The 17,134-nt window shown below is 35.9% G+C and overlaps 1 protein-coding gene across 1 annotated transcript in view; it reads right to left on the bottom strand.

The window, feature by feature from the left end:
- USP37 (ubiquitin specific peptidase 37) overlaps positions 1-15,447 on the bottom strand; it is a 76,408-nt gene extending 60,961 nt beyond the window's left edge. The window contains exons 1-6 of the mRNA XM_080799310.1: positions 15,307-15,447; positions 10,535-10,758; positions 7,022-7,193; positions 4,969-5,069; positions 1,999-2,177; positions 1,348-1,422 (exon numbers count right to left, since the gene is read on the bottom strand). Coding sequence (XP_080655436.1) covers positions 1,348-1,422; positions 1,999-2,177; positions 4,969-5,069; positions 7,022-7,193; positions 10,535-10,690 — 683 coding nt within the window. The 5' untranslated portion in view covers positions 10,691-10,758; positions 15,307-15,447. The remainder of the gene's footprint in view (positions 1-1,347; positions 1,423-1,998; positions 2,178-4,968; positions 5,070-7,021; positions 7,194-10,534; positions 10,759-15,306) is intronic.
- Positions 15,448-17,134: the final 1,687 nt, after the last annotated feature.

The following is a 17,134-nucleotide window of genomic DNA, read 5'->3' as shown; positions in this document are numbered from 1 at the left end:
TAAGCAGGCTTCACATCCAGTATGGAGCCTGACATGGGGCTCAATTTCACAACCCTGAGATCATGACCTGAGCTGAAATCACGAGTTGCATCCTTAACTGACTGAGCCACCCAAGCACCCTGGGTTCACATCCTTTTACTCCTAGGCTAACTTTTAACGGGTTGAGGGGGATCACAAAGGGAAGGAAAGAATTCACAACAGAAGAGCAGCCAACGAGAAATATCTGTCCAAGGGCACCTGGGTGGCTCAGTTGGTTAAGCATCTGACTCTTGGTTTAAGCTCAGGTCATGACTTTAGGGTCATGAAATAGAGCCCCACATGGGGCTCTCTGCCCAGTGGAGAATCTGCTTCCCCCCTTCTCTCTCCCTTTGCCCTCCCCTCATTCATGTACATTCTCTCAAATAAATAAACCTTTAAAAGATTTTTAAAAATTAAAAAAAAAAATCTGCTTAGCGTTCTTTAATTCTATTCTTCCTCTAAGTATTGCAGATTAAAAAAAGCTAGGATGGGGGCGCCTGGGTGGCTCAGTGGGTTAAAGCCTCTGCCTTCGGCTCAGGTCATGATCTCGGGGTCCTAGGATCGAGCCCTGCATCGGGCTCTCTGCTCAGCAGGGAGCCTGCTTCCCTTCCTCTCTCTCTCTGCCTACTTGTGATCTCTGTCAAATAAATAAAATCTTTAAAAAAAAAAAAAAAGCGCTAGGATGAGAGAAGGGCAATGAAATAAGCAAAGCAACACCAATGGCCAAATACTGTATGGAGCCTGTAATCTACCATCACCAAAATACTTTAAATTCTTTTTTAAAAATTTTATTTATTTGAGACAGAGTAAGCGAGCATGAGGGGGGGTGGAGGGGCAGAAGGAGACGGAGAAGGAGCAGACTCCCTGGTGAGCAGGGAGGCCAATGCAGGGCCCCATCCCAGGACCCCAAAATCATGACCCAAGCTAAAGGCAGACCCCTTAAGCAACTGAGTCACCAAAGTGCCCCCAAAATACTTTAAATTCTATTCTATCTTTAGAATTCTCATAAACTGAACCCCTCTCCCCACCGCCAATTTTCCATAATGAGTGTACTTTCTAATATAAGAAACACTGACCTAGTGCCATAAAGGTTTTGTTTGTTTGTTTTTTAAGGATTTTATTTATTTGAGAGAGAGAAAGAGCACAGTGCAAGGAGCGGGCAGAGGGCAGACAGGGAGAGGGAGAAGCAGACTCCCTGCTGAGCAAGGACCCTGACTCAGGGTTCGAATCTCAGGACCCTGAGATCATGACCTTTGCTAAAGGCAGACACTTAACAGACTGAGCCACCCAGGCACCCCTAGTGCCAAAGGGGTTCTTAAAGCAACTTACGATGATGAATCATTTTCCTTAGGGTAATCTTCATTCAGTTCTGAGCCAGATAACATTCTTTTCCTCTTTTCAGTCCTGTAGAGGACAAAGAAAAAGTTATTTAAAAAAGTCATAACTCATACCATTAAAAAGTATAAACCAACATACTCAAGGACAGGAACTGTGATCACTGCTGCTTAGTTCTCTAAACCATATTTTGATTAATATACCATATACCTGGGGCACTTGGGTGGCTCAGATGGTTAACCGTCTGCCTTCAGCTCAGGTCATGATCTCCAGGTTCTGTGATCGAGCCCCTTGTCAGGCTCCCAGCAGAACAGAGAGTTTGCTTTGCTGCTTCTCCCTCTCCCTCTGCCTCTCCCCCACTTGTGCATTCTCTCTCTCTCTCTCAAATGAATAAATAAAATCTTTAAAAGATATATACTGTATACCTGCATGCTCAGTATATGTCACTGACATAAATCATAAAAAACCCATTACTAATTACCTACTAAAAATATGTATTTTTAATAAAATGTAGTTTCTTCTAACATACTTTATGAACTGGACAATCTCCTTTTTCTCAAAGTATCTGCCTTTCAAAAAGGCCTAAAAGACATTTATAAATAGCCACAGCTAATGACTAAGAAAAAGAAAGTAAGTCTTCCATACCTATTTTCTAACAACCCTGACCTAAGAGGGGTTGATGTAGATGTCAAAGAGGGAATTGTCCGGGTGACAGTTATTCCACTTCCTGTCGCAGTCTTAATTGATCCTCTACCTGGATTACCAAGAACTTTTCGAAATGGAATATCATCTTTAGTTTCCAAACTTCCTCTTTTTGAAGATGCCTGTAAGAGTAAAGTTTAACATAGCTAAATATTCAAATTAATTGGCATGCTTTTAGATCACTGATTCTCACGTGGACTCAATTTTAAAAAATATAACTGAAAACCCATCTCCAGACATTCTAGCCTAATTGGCCTGGGGTGAAGCCCATTCATAAGTAGTTTTTTTTTAAAGCACTCTCACTGATTGTAATGTACAATCTGTATCAGAAATTGAACTTGACACTTATTTTCTCCTAGCATGCCTATAAATTTAAAATTTTCACAATATGACTAGAGGCAGAAAGGAACTTACTTTAAATACCTGACTTATTAAGAAAAGACTCAGATACCCACTATGTGATTCTAGTGATGAGGATGAAAACAAATCTTCAGAGAAAGAAAATCCAATTATGCTTTTGATAAAGTGACATAGTGTGGGAAAAAGGAGCAACGATGACATTTGTTGCAGCAACTTAAATGCAAAGTTATAAATACCTCATATAACTTTTGATGGGGAGAATGAATGTAAGAGAGAGTCCCCTGGCAGATACTGAATCAAAGAATCTACCTTAAAGACACAGCAAGAACATTAAGAGTGAATACAGCAATTTAAACATATTAGTTGGGAAACAGTGCTTTTGACCAGCGTTCTGTCAGTAAATTTCATAACTAGATTGAAAGCTATGTGATTTGTCTATGGAATAAATTTCCAATTTCTTTCTTTCTACAGAATTACATACGTTAGCATAGAAAAGAAAAAATCTCTGAGATCACCTGAATGAACAGTTTTAAAAAGTCAGAATTTATTTTCAAATGGGTGATACAGTCTCAAGATTCAAAAATCAAAATACTATTATCAAAGGCATTTCCTGAGATGTGTCATTTTCACCTACTGCCATATATTCAATTATTTCCCATTCTCTTGTCCCTTTTTATGCAAATGTAAAGCAATTTTATCCTTTTTGTTATACATGTGGTAGAATACTATATGTATGCTGTTTTGCATTTTTTAACCTTTTTGACCATGAGCTCTACTTAGTAGAAATATTTCACATCACAACTACTATATGTACATATAAATAACCAAAAGTTTCAGAAATCAATACTTACCCTTACTATGTACAATACCTCCTCAATTATTTTCTATTCTGTTCCTTTTTTATTTAATCCCAGTTATGACCCATAATATTGATTTTACAATCCCACTGATAAGAATCATTACTTGTGAGTGTATAAGTATTTGCTGGTCATATATGATAACATCTATACATTTAAATATTCTAACAGTTCAAATTTCTACCCATAGATGAATCTCAAAGTAATTAAAATGAGTGAAAAACCTAGACAAAAAAAAAAATTACACAATGATTCCATTTATATGAAACTCTAGAAAATGCAAACTAATCTATAACAACAGAAAGCAAACCAGTTGCGGTTTAGGGATGGGGCCAGAGAGAAAGCAGGAAGGAAGAATTACAAAGAGGGAGGAGGAAACTTTTAAGGAGTATGGTTCTATTCTCTTGGTTGATTATGGTGATGATTTTACAGGTATACACATAAGTCAAAATGTATAAAAGTGTACACTTCAAGTATGTGCAATTTAGAGCATGTCAATTATACCTCAATTAAAATGTAAAAAAAAAAACCCACAACATATTTAAAAAACTAACAAAAATAAAATCTTATTCATTGCATAGCAAATGAACTAAGTAATCACCTCTCTGCACATCCAAATAAGAACTCATCAGTTTACTTACAGGATAGTTTCCAAGTTTTTCTTAGTTTATGCCTGGTTTCTCTTTATAGAATAAATTTTCAAAGACATAGGTCTGCTGAATTGCAATAGTACAAAGGAAGTCTTATGACTGTCTGAATATTTATCAAAGAGAAACTATTTAAAAAACAAACCGAAGACCTCAATAAAACAGTCTGTTATCATATAGTGTAGGGGTAAAGTTCATAATGCACAACAGACGCAAAGGACATCACAGAAATAATAGTAGCAAACATTTATAGCATTGTTAGTATATGGTATTGTAAGCTAATAAACACTATTACATGCATTATCTCATAGCAACCCTTAAAATACTACTGCTGCCCCAATTTTACAGATGGAGAGTAAGGCCAGGATACTTAAGGAATGTCTTCAAAGACCCACAACTACTAAGTATCAGCACCAAATTTCCAACCCACATCTAACTCTAAGTGTAGTTTAAAAACTACACTTTACTGTGGTTCATAATGATGACCATGAGACACAGAGCATAAATTATATGTTCAGTAAAACTACATTTAAGAAGGGTAGGATGCGATAAATTTTGAAAAGATGTTCATAATAGAGGCACCTGGATGGTTCAGTCGTTAAGCATCTGCCTTCGGCTCAGGTCATGATCTCAGGGTCCTGGGATCAAGCCCCACAATAGGCTCCCTGCTTGGTGGGAAGCCTACTTCTCCTTCTCCCTCTCCCACTCCCAATGCTTGTAATCCCTCTCTCACTTTCTCTTTCTCTCTCTCTCTCAAATAAAATCTTAAAAAAAAAAAAAAAGATGTTCATAATAATAGTTGATTATAACTTTTATTTTTTTTTTAGATTTTATTGATTTATTTGACAGAGATTACAAGTAGGCAGAGAGGCAGGCAGAGAGAGAGGAGGAAGCAGGCTCCCTGCTGAGCAGAGAGCCCGATGCAGGGCTCGATCCCAGGACCCTGGAATCTCGACCTGAGCCGAAGGCAGAGGCTTTAACCCACTGAGCCACCCAGGCGCCCCGATTATAACTTTTCCTAAAAGCTAGAAAGATTCAAATGAACATACCTGATTGTCTGAGTAAGAAAGCTGCCTGTTGGTTTCCTTCTGTGACGTCCTGCTGCCCAGAATAGCTCCAAAACTACCAGACCCCTGAGAAGGTTTCATGGCTGATAGGGGGAAAATAAACAAATAATCCCACATCATTTACTTTAATAAAGAGATTAATCATCATTATAGAATACTGAAAAAACAGAAGCATAAAAAAATGAAAGTGCTTAACAACCAATTCTTTCTGAAAGTATACCTGATATAAATAGTAATTAAAATTCAGAGCTAGATTCTCAAGCAAAAAATGAAATAACACGCACAAATTTGGGAAGATGGAACAGAAAAATAAAATTTTAAATGCAAAATGAAAATGCCAGAAATTCTCCTATATAAATACCTGGTAATTAACACTACAGAAAATTCAGTGACTATGTGTTTATGGCATCAACACTGACAATAGATACCAAGGAACCATGTAACACATGAGTTGGTACTAAATGGCAAGCAACCATAATTTTTTTAAAATTTTACAAGGAGGGGAGCCTGGGTGGCTCAGCGGGTTAAAGCCTCTGCCTTCAGCTCAGGTCATGATCCCAAGGTCCTGGGATCGAGCCCCACATCGGGCTCTCTGCTCAGCGGGGAGCCTGCTTCCCCTCCTCTCTCTCTCTACCTACTTGTGATCTCTGCCTGTCAAATAAGTCAATAAAATCTTAAAAAAAAAAAAAAAAAAAACAACCTAGGAGTGATCCTTGAAAAATAAATAAATAAATAAATAAATAAATTTTACAAGGAAAAGTAGTGTATCAAATACATATTAAATACAAGCAAAGTAGCACTGCTACCTCTTCATTTTCTAGTATTTTTATTATATTTAAGTTAAAAAGCTCAATTAAAAGTCTGTCAACTCTAAAATATTAGTAATAAAGTTCTGCTAATAAGAGAGCTGGAAATTAACAGTAATAGTGGAAAACTCATTTTAAACACTAGATTATTGCTTTTTGTTGTTGTTGTTGTTAAGGATTTATTTACCTGACAGAGAGAGAGTAAGCAGAAACTGGGGAAACAGGAGAGAGAGACACAGGCTCCCCACTGAGCAGGGAGCCCGATGCAGGACATGATCCCAGACCCTGCGATCAGGACCTGAGCGGAAGGCAGATGCTTAACCATCTGAGCCACTCAGATGCCCAGTACTACATTATTTCTTAAGAAAAGGTCTATTAAGGGGCACCCAGGTGGCTCAGTCATTAAGTATTAGTATTATATTGGATAGTAGGGGAGAGGGTATCCTTGCCTTGTTCCTTATCTTACAGGAAAATCTTTCAGTTTTTCATTGTTGAGTATGTTAGCTGTGGGCTTTTCATATACGGCCTTTATTAGGTTAAGGTAGTTTCCTTCTTTTCCTGGTTGGTTGAATGTTTCTATCATGAAAGGGTTTTGAGGGGTACCTGGTTGGCTCAGTTGGTTAAGCCTCTGCCTTCAGCTCATGTCATGATCTCAGGGTTCTGGGATCAAGCCCCGCATCAGCTCTCTGCTCAGCAGGGAGCCTGCTTCTCCCTCTCTCTCTGTCTACTTGTGATCTCTCTCTCAAGTAAGTAAGTAAAATCTTTAAAAAAAAAAAAAAAGTGTTTTGAATTTTATCATATGCTTTTTCTGCATGAAAAGAATCACATGGCTTTTGTCCTTCATTCACTCATCTGGTACATCACATTGATTTTTCATATCTCGGACCATTCTTGCATTCCAGAAATAAATCCCACTTAGAGAGAGAGAGAGTATGCATACGGGGGCAGAGGGACAAGCAGACTCCTTGCTGAATTCAGAGCCTGATGTGAGAGGGAGACTTAATCCCCTGACACTGAGATCATGACTTGAGCCAAAACCAAGAGTGGGATACTTAACTGACTGAGCCACACAGGTGCCCCAGTATATAATCCTTTTCATATATTGTTGAATTCATGGCTAGTATTTTGTTGGGGATTTTGTGTCAATATTCATCAGTGATACTGATCTACTACCTAATAATATTCTTTTGTAACTGTTAATGGCAAACTCTGGGAAGATCAGTGCTCACCCGCATGAAGTCTGTTTTGATGGACTGCATCTAGAAACAACCTCATTTCCTCTGCATCCTTACTTGGTACTTTGTCAATAGACAAGAAGCTGTTATCCTGTAGAGTTAACATTAGGCGGCTTTGTTTCGCTCCACTGGGTCGAAGCACCACATTTTTAATGTTATGACTTAGCTAATCAACAGAAAAAGAAAATTGTTATTGTAAAAAATGGAAGAAAGTATAGTAAGTTGTATAAGCCATACTAAATTTTGTATTTTCTAAATTACATTTCTTAGTCTTTCCTGTATTAATTTAGGTTTTTCCTCCAACCAGAAAGAGTTCCCATTTCTTGATACACTTAAAGATTTCACGTTTAGGAAAGGCAAACACCTACTATTAAAACTTATTTTACAAAGTAACCCTAGCACTATTGATTTTATGGTAGGGAATTGGGTATTTTCAGCCATAGTTATAAAACTAAAAAACAAGTGAGTTAACAATTTACAGAGCCTAGATGGTTACACTAGCACTAGTTTAGAAAGCCATATTGTGTTAGAGGCTTTTTCTTTCTTCCCCTTTAAAAGACAAAACAAAACAAAAAACACAACACCTGTAAAATATCTGGCAATTGGTGTAGGTAGCTGTAATTTAAAAGGATTTATTAATCTAAACTATAACCTGCAAAAGAATTCCACCTCTCAAAAACAAATCAAAACAAACCTTTATCACTGTGAAAAGACATCTTCTATCATCTATCTATCTATGTATGTATTTTTTAAAAAAGACTATTTTTAAGTAATCTCTATACCCAAATGGACTCAAACTTACAACCTTGAGATCAAGAGTTCCATGCTTTACCCACTGAGCCAGCCAGGCACCCCCATCTCTTCCTTTTTTAATTGTGTAAGCAGGCTCATTTAACTTTCATTCAATCATGAAGATCATGAGCACTCTGAACTCTTAGCTCACTTCTTCCATTCCCTAGAACTGGCTCAATAATTTGTCCTATACTTTTCCAGATTCTGGCTATGTGCCATGAAGTAATAACTTTCATTTTCTCTTGGCTGAAATTTCTCCAAGACCAAATTAAATCTTGAAGTTTACCACCTAAATAATTCTTGCCAACTAGGCATCTTTATTCTCTAATGTTCTCCCTCAGCAGGCATATACAAAGGTTTCAAAAGCTGCCTTTTGCTGAAGACATACCTCTTGAATAACATAGAGAAATAAGTAATAGTATTTTATATTTTTTAAACTGGAACTGATCTTTGTCAATTTTTAGGTAAGAATGGAAATTTTATCAGACTTAATTTATATTCAAATTTCAAATGATATATACATATTCAAAGTAGGTTTTAAATTCATGTCCTTCAGTAAAAGTTCTATCATAAAGCACAATAGTTTCAATGGTTTTAACTCTGAAATGTTTAAACAAGAAGTTTAACATACAAAAGGAAAAGAGATCACATAAAACAACTATTTCAGATCAATATACCACTTTTTAAAAATGAAAAATATATAAGGGAAAAAATTTATGAACAAACAAGATGAGAGAATAATCTTGAATTGGAAGTCTTCAACAACTGAAAATCCTATGAAGCCCATAATTTTATTAACTACCATACGGTGAGGCCTTCCATCTTTTCTCTAAGTCCAGACCTCTCTGCTGGAGTTCCAGTGCTATTTACCTAACGCCCACTAGATACCAACATCTGAATGCTGACACCTCAAACAAATCATTTCTCTTAATCCTCCCACCCCAATTCTTTCCCTCTGCTCCCTACCAAGACATGAAAGGCATGGCCATCCATTCAGAAATTTGGGAATCTTCCCAGTCTTTTCTTTCTCACTCCCTAAATCTAATGAGTCAAGTCATCTTGAAATCTCTTCAAATCCATTCTTTCCTCCTCCTGTTTCTTCCTGCTGTCTTACCCTTTAATTAGGACTTTTATTCCTCATGGGAACTCCCACAATAACCTCCTTTATGTCCCTATTCTTCCACTATCTCTTGAAATAGTCATCTGCCTAGCCTCTAAATGAAAGTGAACTTGAGATTCTTGACTCCTTAGAATCTACGGTCCTCTTATTATGACTAGTAAGATACTTCAAGATCTGGTTCAAATCTAGCTCTTCAGCCTCTACTTCTGCCATAAACTCCCCACTGTCCATTTATTTTTAAAAAAAATTTTCTGGTTCCCTAAGGGTTGATTCACACTTGCGTGTGTTTGTCCATGGATAGAAATCACCTCTGCCCTACCTCCACTGTTTGGCAAACTCCTATTTACCCTCTAAATGCTCAGGCACAAACCATTCTCTTCTTTGCATTACTTCAGTGTCTCTGAAATATTTTTACATCTGAAAATCCTTCTGATTACACTTAAGTTTGAGAAGAAAAGCATCTCGTTCAGCTCCGTATTCTTAGCCCTTAGTACAGTACCCACCACAGTAATCTGTAGATGGTTAGCAAAATAAATGTTGAACGAAAACTGATCTAGAACTGCAATGAGGCTGGAATCACAGGCAGAATCCTCACGCTCCTAAAGAACCATGTTTGCTTAGATATTTAAATATTTACTGACTGCTACTTTGGGCTAAGGACTGAGAAACCGAATCTCTATTTGAGAAGGAATCTTTCTTTCACTGAGATGACCAATTAGTAGATACATGTACGTGGCGGAAAGGACTGTTGTTTCTACTTCCCATGTCACCACCTCCAATCTATTTAAGAGTATCTTTGATACACAAAATCATAAGCAATTTATTTTCACAGTTCAAATGCAAAGAGAAATGGAAATTTCACCCCAGCTCTAGGGTTCTCAAGCATAAAATTTCATAAATTGTTACTCAACAGAGTACTTCAGTTTAGAACGAATATTATACTTTTGTAGTATCAAATTAACAAATACAGAATTTTAAAGTACAGAAAAATATGATATTGCTTTCTTCAAATCTTATCAAGATGAGTAGCTCTTAGCTATACAGAATAAACAGTATAGAAGTAAAAATAAAATTAACTATTTTCTGCAATGATAAAACTATGAAATTCTTCAAAAGTTTATAGTTAGAAGAAAACACCAGTAAGAATGACCTTGAATAATCATCCTTGAAAGGTCCATACCACAACCTTTGGCAGGATTATTTAGGAAGGAGGCATTAGTTTTAGAAGACACTAGTAAGTGCTATTAAAAGCTAATACTACACAGTGAAGAATCTATTATATATACTAAGGAAAAACAAGGAATAACTAAAGTTATCCTATTTTGTTTTTTAAAACAGCTTGATAGAAAAAGTTCTCTCAGCTTCCTCCTCGTTTTCTTTTCAATAATGGTGACTACTTCCTGCTCTTTATTTTACACCATCAATGATGCTATTCAAAAATTCGTAAAATATGCACACAAAACTATTAGTGTCCCAGAAATAAGAAGAAACGTTAATCTAGGAGGAGAGTTACCATTACACTTACTATGGTACAGAGAAGGTATTCACTAAAGGGTGTGATTCAAGATCTATTCCACATCAAAATACAGTAATACCTGAAATATCCTTGGAATTCCTCCAGTATTGTAGTGAACTACTAGGCTGACTTTATTCTCTTTTTCCACAATTTCAAAGGACCCTTCTTTCCATTTCGTAATTCCAGTCTGCATACTTCGAATTCTGATAGGACCGTGTATCTTCAGAGGAGACATACTTTCTTTAAAAATAAATTGCTTCTAGCCAAATTAAAAAGCAAAAATACACCTTCACCTGACAGATTCTATGGAAGAAAAATAAAATAGTAAGTTACAATTCACTAAGATAAGAGTGATTAAGAGTTTGAAAGAGCATATAATAAACCATGTTATGTCGTTCTATTTCAATAAACCACTTTTTCTTAAGCATTCTTAAAAGGCCTTGATTAGCTGATAGGCACAAGAAAGACAAATTATCACAAATGTCAGTGACTAAATCCACCCACCTTTCTTTCTTTACATGTTCCCTTCTTTGCATATGTCCAGTATCTATGCCCCAATAGTGCTTAAATTTTGCATTTTGCACTATCAGTAACTAGATTGGTGCCACTAAAGGCATGTCAATCAGAAAAACAAAAGATTCCACAAAGATTCCAAAGTGATTGCCCACAGCAGTATAACTAAATTTTATCTTCCTTCATGAATGCTGAAGGGTCTTCAATTTCAAATCTAAGTTAAAAAATATTTTCAGTCAGCTGACCCCATTTCTTAGAATGGAGTTCCTTTCAAAATACCAAAATCATATCATAAAACAATTCCTTCTACCAGTCAGTAGGGTAATCACATCCACACGTATTGAAAACACTAAGCGAATAAAAAAATTTTAAGAATAATCAAATTAGTTTAACTTCCAGAATTATATTGAGAAAGTAATTTATTCTCTAGGCAAAACAAACAAAAAAAACTCTCTTCCTAAGAACCAACCTAGCACTTATGCTTAATATTACCATAAAGTGGAAAGAATCTTTACCAATTTTATCTTTGACAAATACTCAAATTTCTGAATGAACTTCTAAATACTTAAAAATTACTTACAGCAATAAAAGAATATCTAAGACCTTCAAACTAGCTTACCAAATATCAGCAAGTAACTACAACTATAATAGCAAAGAACATTAAGTAGTATTATGTGTTACATATGTGTACATACCTAAACATATGCACAATCATCTAAAATTATTAAGACATTTTATTTATACTCTTTCCAAATCTCTAAAAACAATGCTAATACAGGGGTGACTGGGTGGCTCGGTCAGTTGCATGTCTGCCTTTGGCTCAGGTCGTGATCCCAGGGACCTGGGTTTGAGCCCCTACATAGTTGTTGAGCGTGAGCTCCCTGCTCAGTGGGGAGCCTGCTTCTCCCCCAACCCCACGCCCCCTCCCTGCCATCCCCTTCTCAAATAAGTAAAATCTTTAAAAAAAACTTTTTTTAAACATTGCTAATACAGACTCTTGCTTATAATTTAGGAAATTAAGAATCATCATACTTTGTCCCTGAACAACTAGAAAAGCTTAAAAAAAGTAGTATACAAAAGAAAAACACAGGAGACCTAGCTATTAGGAGCCAGCTGTCCCTAATTTATAACTTCCCTTTCTAACTATTAGTCTTCTCAACTGCAAATAGGAATAGCAAATGCCATAGTGTTGCATAACTAAATGAAATAACACACATTTGCCACCCAACAGATAAAAGCTTTAATATGAATGAAATCAGTATTCACTTTCTGAATTTATTCCTTGCCTGCAACACCCTTCTCTAAAGACCTCCAATAAATAAGCTGTTAACAGGGGGTCAAACTCAACTGCCTAGAAGGGCCATGCAGGTGACATGACTGAGGTAGGCAAACTATAAAAACTACTAGTGAAATCTAACTAATTTTACCAGGTAGAATTAGTCAACTCAGTTATTGCCGCATCAGCAAACTTTCCAAGAACATGAATTCCAAATATTTATGCAAAACTTCCCATTTTAAATTGTGGGCAATGAATTCAAATTTATTTTTATAAAAGCTACAAATCAAACAAAACCCCTATACACAGGATACAGCCTGGGGCCCCCTAGTTTGAGGCCTCTAGGTACTGTAATATCAAATAACTGGGAGTAAAATTTAAAAAAAAGATGTGAAAACACTTTGAATAGTTAAAAGATGTTATGCATTTTAAGTCCTCCATGACTATTCACTTATATCATCAAATTTCTTGAATGCCTACTTTGGCCAGATTTAGACAGGATAATTTGCGAGATATATAAATCCTTCAAAGTAACAAAGTCCACTACTGTTTAAAGACATGTTAACACGGCACTGCTCAAACTAGTAACTACAGAATTTGGACCAGCAATGCATGTTTATAATACTTTTTTTGCAATTAATAATTTGGAGCTTCATTGTCTGGATGTGTCCTTAGACTTCTTTCCACTCTGCTCTCAACACTGTCAAGAATATGTTACCCTTCTCCTACCCCAGTTGTCCATCAAGAAACATAGGAGTTAACTTTGATTTCTCTTGATGATTACTGGTATTGAATTGGAAATGGAAGATCACAGTAGAGTCCCATCAATTCTACCTCCATACACCTTTCAGACAACTTCATTATAATGAACTGTAGATCAAATCACATCACTCTCCTCCTTAACATCATTCAACAGTTCCCCACTGCCCTCATAAATAAACAATAAAATCTAGACTCAATAAAATCATGACATAAACACCCTTTATGATCCAGGGGCCTACTTAACCTCTCTATCCCCCACAAGCCCTCCAAAGCCAGCCATCTGAACCATATAATTTCCCCCCAAAAATCTTAATGTTCTCATACCACTATACTTTGGCATGCACTATGGTTTTCCTCTGGAGAATTTGTATGGACTCTCCCCATCCCCCAAAAAACCCCCGTGATTTGTTCTCTTGGCTATAAAATCAAGGCTCAGCTTAGATGTTCTCTTCTTTAAGAAGCCTTTCCTAGCTACCTTTCACTTTTTCTCTCAATCCCATATTCATACTGAGACTATTTCAAGCTTCTGTATTCTCCTGCTGTACCCTGTGCTTACTTCTAGTATAACATTGTATCATAAACTGTTTACTTCTTTGTCTCTATCTACACTTCGCTATTTGAAGACAGTGAATATATTCTTTAAACTCTGAGTCCCCATTATGGCAGTGTCTGACACACAAGAAACAAACTTATTATTCAAGAATAATGAAGTCAGTACTATCAATTCTAGTCAATTTACTGTTAAAATACACAAGAGCAGATACTGAAGCCATAAATCCCTCTTAAATGGCCAATATAGGGTTGTATTTACTAAGCTCTTTATAAAAGTACCATTAGACACTGTACTTCATATAACTCATCTTTTGAACACTGCATCTAAGCCTTTTCTATGTGCATCTGAACTTTTCCACTAAATGCAAAGCTGTCTTCATATCTTAATCAAAATTCAATAAGAAAAGGGCTCGGTTGGTTAAGCATCTATCTGCCTTCAGCTCAGGTCATGATCCCAGAGTCCTGGGATCGAGTCCCACATTGGGCTCTCTGGTCAGTGGGGAGACTGCTTCTCCCTCTCCCTCTGCTGCTCCCTCTGCTTGTGTTCTCTCTTGCTCTGTCAAATAAATAATAAAATCTTAAAAAAAAAATTCAATGAGACAAAAATCATTTGTGGAAGAACAAGAATTAATAGGCAGTTACAGAATGCATTAAAGCAAAAACATTAGTAAACCTGCTTAAACTGGGATTCATACTATTCATTGCTCAATGAAGAAACTCCATTTTAAGAGTTCTGCCAAATTCCCTCACCTTTCCTGAAATGTCATTAGGGGTCAGGGTACCAATTAAAAGAGAATACAAAACCCCATTACCTTAGTGTTTTCTTTATAAACCAAAAGTAAGTAAAGGTCAATGACCTTAAATTCCTCTAACAAAACATATTTTTAAAAATTACATTATTTAACAAAATTGGAGGTGAAGATTTCCAAGTTCACTAAAGCACATGAGAAAAAACTTTATTGCTTACTTCTGTTTCTATATATAATTTCTCTGTACAATTCTCAAAACATTTTGATGCAAAGTTTTAAGTATATGAAATTTTACTTCAGATACTGAACACTTCCTTGACCATTTCTACTAGCAACCATTCTTTCCTCTAAGGAAAAAAAGAAGACCCTAAAAAGTACAGGACATAAAATTTGTAGAACCAACAAAACTTTTTCTTAGTCCCTTAATGTAGTCCACTCCTGGCTCTTGCACTAAATGAATTAACTACATCTACTTTTATACATTCATTATACTATCAAGGTTTGCCCTATTCTATTAAGAGAAAAAAAAAAAAAACAACAACTAAGTTTCTTTTTCAGTATGCAGTATGATCCAGTAGTAACAATTAAGCTTTCTATGAACCTAGGCCAATGAGGTTTCTTTGAACTCTATGATGCTAATTCCATATCAAAGCAACATTACTAAGACAAGGTGTAACAAGATCAAATTATTCTTTAAGTAGGTCCAAAGAGAGTCCTCTTTCCCTAACTTTTCTCACAATTATTAGAATTACTGTTTAACTCTGAGCATTCTATGAAAGCTCAATAATATTGACAAAAATGTTTCCGTACCCTGTACAGTTATTTAAATGCACATATTTTAAGTACTACTCTGAAAACATCCTTATGTAGGGGGTGTTCTGTGGTAGACCAAGCATGCTAAAATAAAACCATTACTACAAAATATAAGAAAGAAAACTGTTAATTCTCGCCAATTTGCATACTCTTGGAAACATACATCCAAATAAAAACATTACTTACTTTTCAGTGACTTTTACTGAAAAACCCTATGCAATAACAATTCACCTTTATTCTGATCCTTGTGCCAAAGGCAATGCACTCTTCTTGGGGAACTACTCATATTTTGCAGCTATGCCAGTTCTCCGGAAGCCATCAACTCAGCTAAAGAAAATATAAGTGTGCCTTTTTAAAAGAATCCAATTTACCAAAATTAAAATTAAAAAAAAATCAATCATTTTATACAACAAAGATGAACTCTTTTTTATTATTTAAAATCTACAAGCTACCTTACTAAAAACATTTAAAATATAATGCTTAAGATACACACATATACACACCACCGACTTCAGGGATTTATCTGCTGTGCAAAATGAGGGACTCCAGGCCTGTACCTTATCCATCTGTGTTCTTGGTGTATTTATCCCTGCTACATTTTGAAACTAAGAAGGCAGTGAAAAAGAGTATATTCTTTGTTGACTTTATAAACATTGTTACATAATGATGTCTTAAGTCTGAAGATACCCTTTCCATGATGTGCTGCTACAAATTTCAAAAGGTGAGTAAATTTGGTTTTTACTTTTCTTTATGGGTTTGTCCCTCAAATTTAGGCTCTCTAAGCCTCAACTATCCCTGAAGTTCTAACCAAACATCTTTCACTGCCCTCTTGAATGCTATAATATCAACTTTACACTCATTTGTTCACTTAGTAAAAAAATGACTGAGCTACTTTAATTTGATAGCACTGTGGAAAGAATACAAATGTGAAGAGGATACAGTCCATGCCCTCATTATCAGAGGCTCCCAGACTTCTCTACATTTTCCTTCCACCATCATTCCGGAAAAAAAAAAAAAAAAAAAAAAAAAATTAACATCAGCTTTTCCCTCTTTCTCATTCATCTAAAACCCAGCCTTTTCATAGCTGCTACCCTGATTCGGAAACTCCTCATTTTGCCATCACTCCCACCTAATATTTATTATGCAATTACTGACTCAGCATAGTGTTAAGCATCATGCATGCATTATCTCATTTAATTTTCCCAATAATCTTAAAAGACAGGGATTATTATCTCTATTTCACAGATGAGGAAAGAGACTTAAGTTAATTTATCCGGTTATGGATTCATTAAAAGACAAAACTAAGTCTAACACCAGAACCCACATTTTTAACCACTACCATAGTGCATCCTCATCAATGATTTGCAGCAACAATCACTTTCCAGTCTCCACTCTCTCAGGATGTTTCTATCCAATGAATCCTGCGCCCTACAATGCCCTTTCTAAAGAACTACTCTCTCTTACCAAGTAAAGAGTTCACTATTTGTCTCCTTAACTTTCTCCTAAGTGATTGGGGGCGGGGGCAGAAACCTACCTTATTTCTTTTGTACTACAAAAAAATAAGCACTTAGTAAGTGCTAACTACTTGTTACTGAAGCCAATTCTCTCCCAAACATTTTTTTAAATTTTATTTTACTATGGTAAAAATATTTAATATGAGATCTATCCTCTTAACAAAACCTTAAGTGTACAATACGATACTGTTAACTAGAGGTACAAGGCTGTACAGCATATCTCTAGAATGTTCTCATCTTGCTTAACTGAAACATTCTCCCTGACTGAAACATTTTTAACAGCTCATCACTACACATAAAATTAACCCAAATGCCTTTCTGTGTTTGGCACTCATACACTTCCTATATTTATTTCCATTTTTTCAACACAAATCCTGTTCTACATACACAAATTATTAAATTTTAATACTTTCCACATCCACCAACAATAACTTACTTAAATATGGAACTTTCCTTTATTTTTTGAAATCTCATCCTCGCTATGCTCATAGTTTAACCTG

This window comes from Martes martes, assembly GCF_963455335.1.
Source record: "Martes martes genome assembly, chromosome: 3".
NCBI classification, from domain to species: Eukaryota; Metazoa; Chordata; class Mammalia; order Carnivora; family Mustelidae; genus Martes; species Martes martes.
This window is presented reverse-complemented; position numbering and strand designations above follow the sequence as displayed.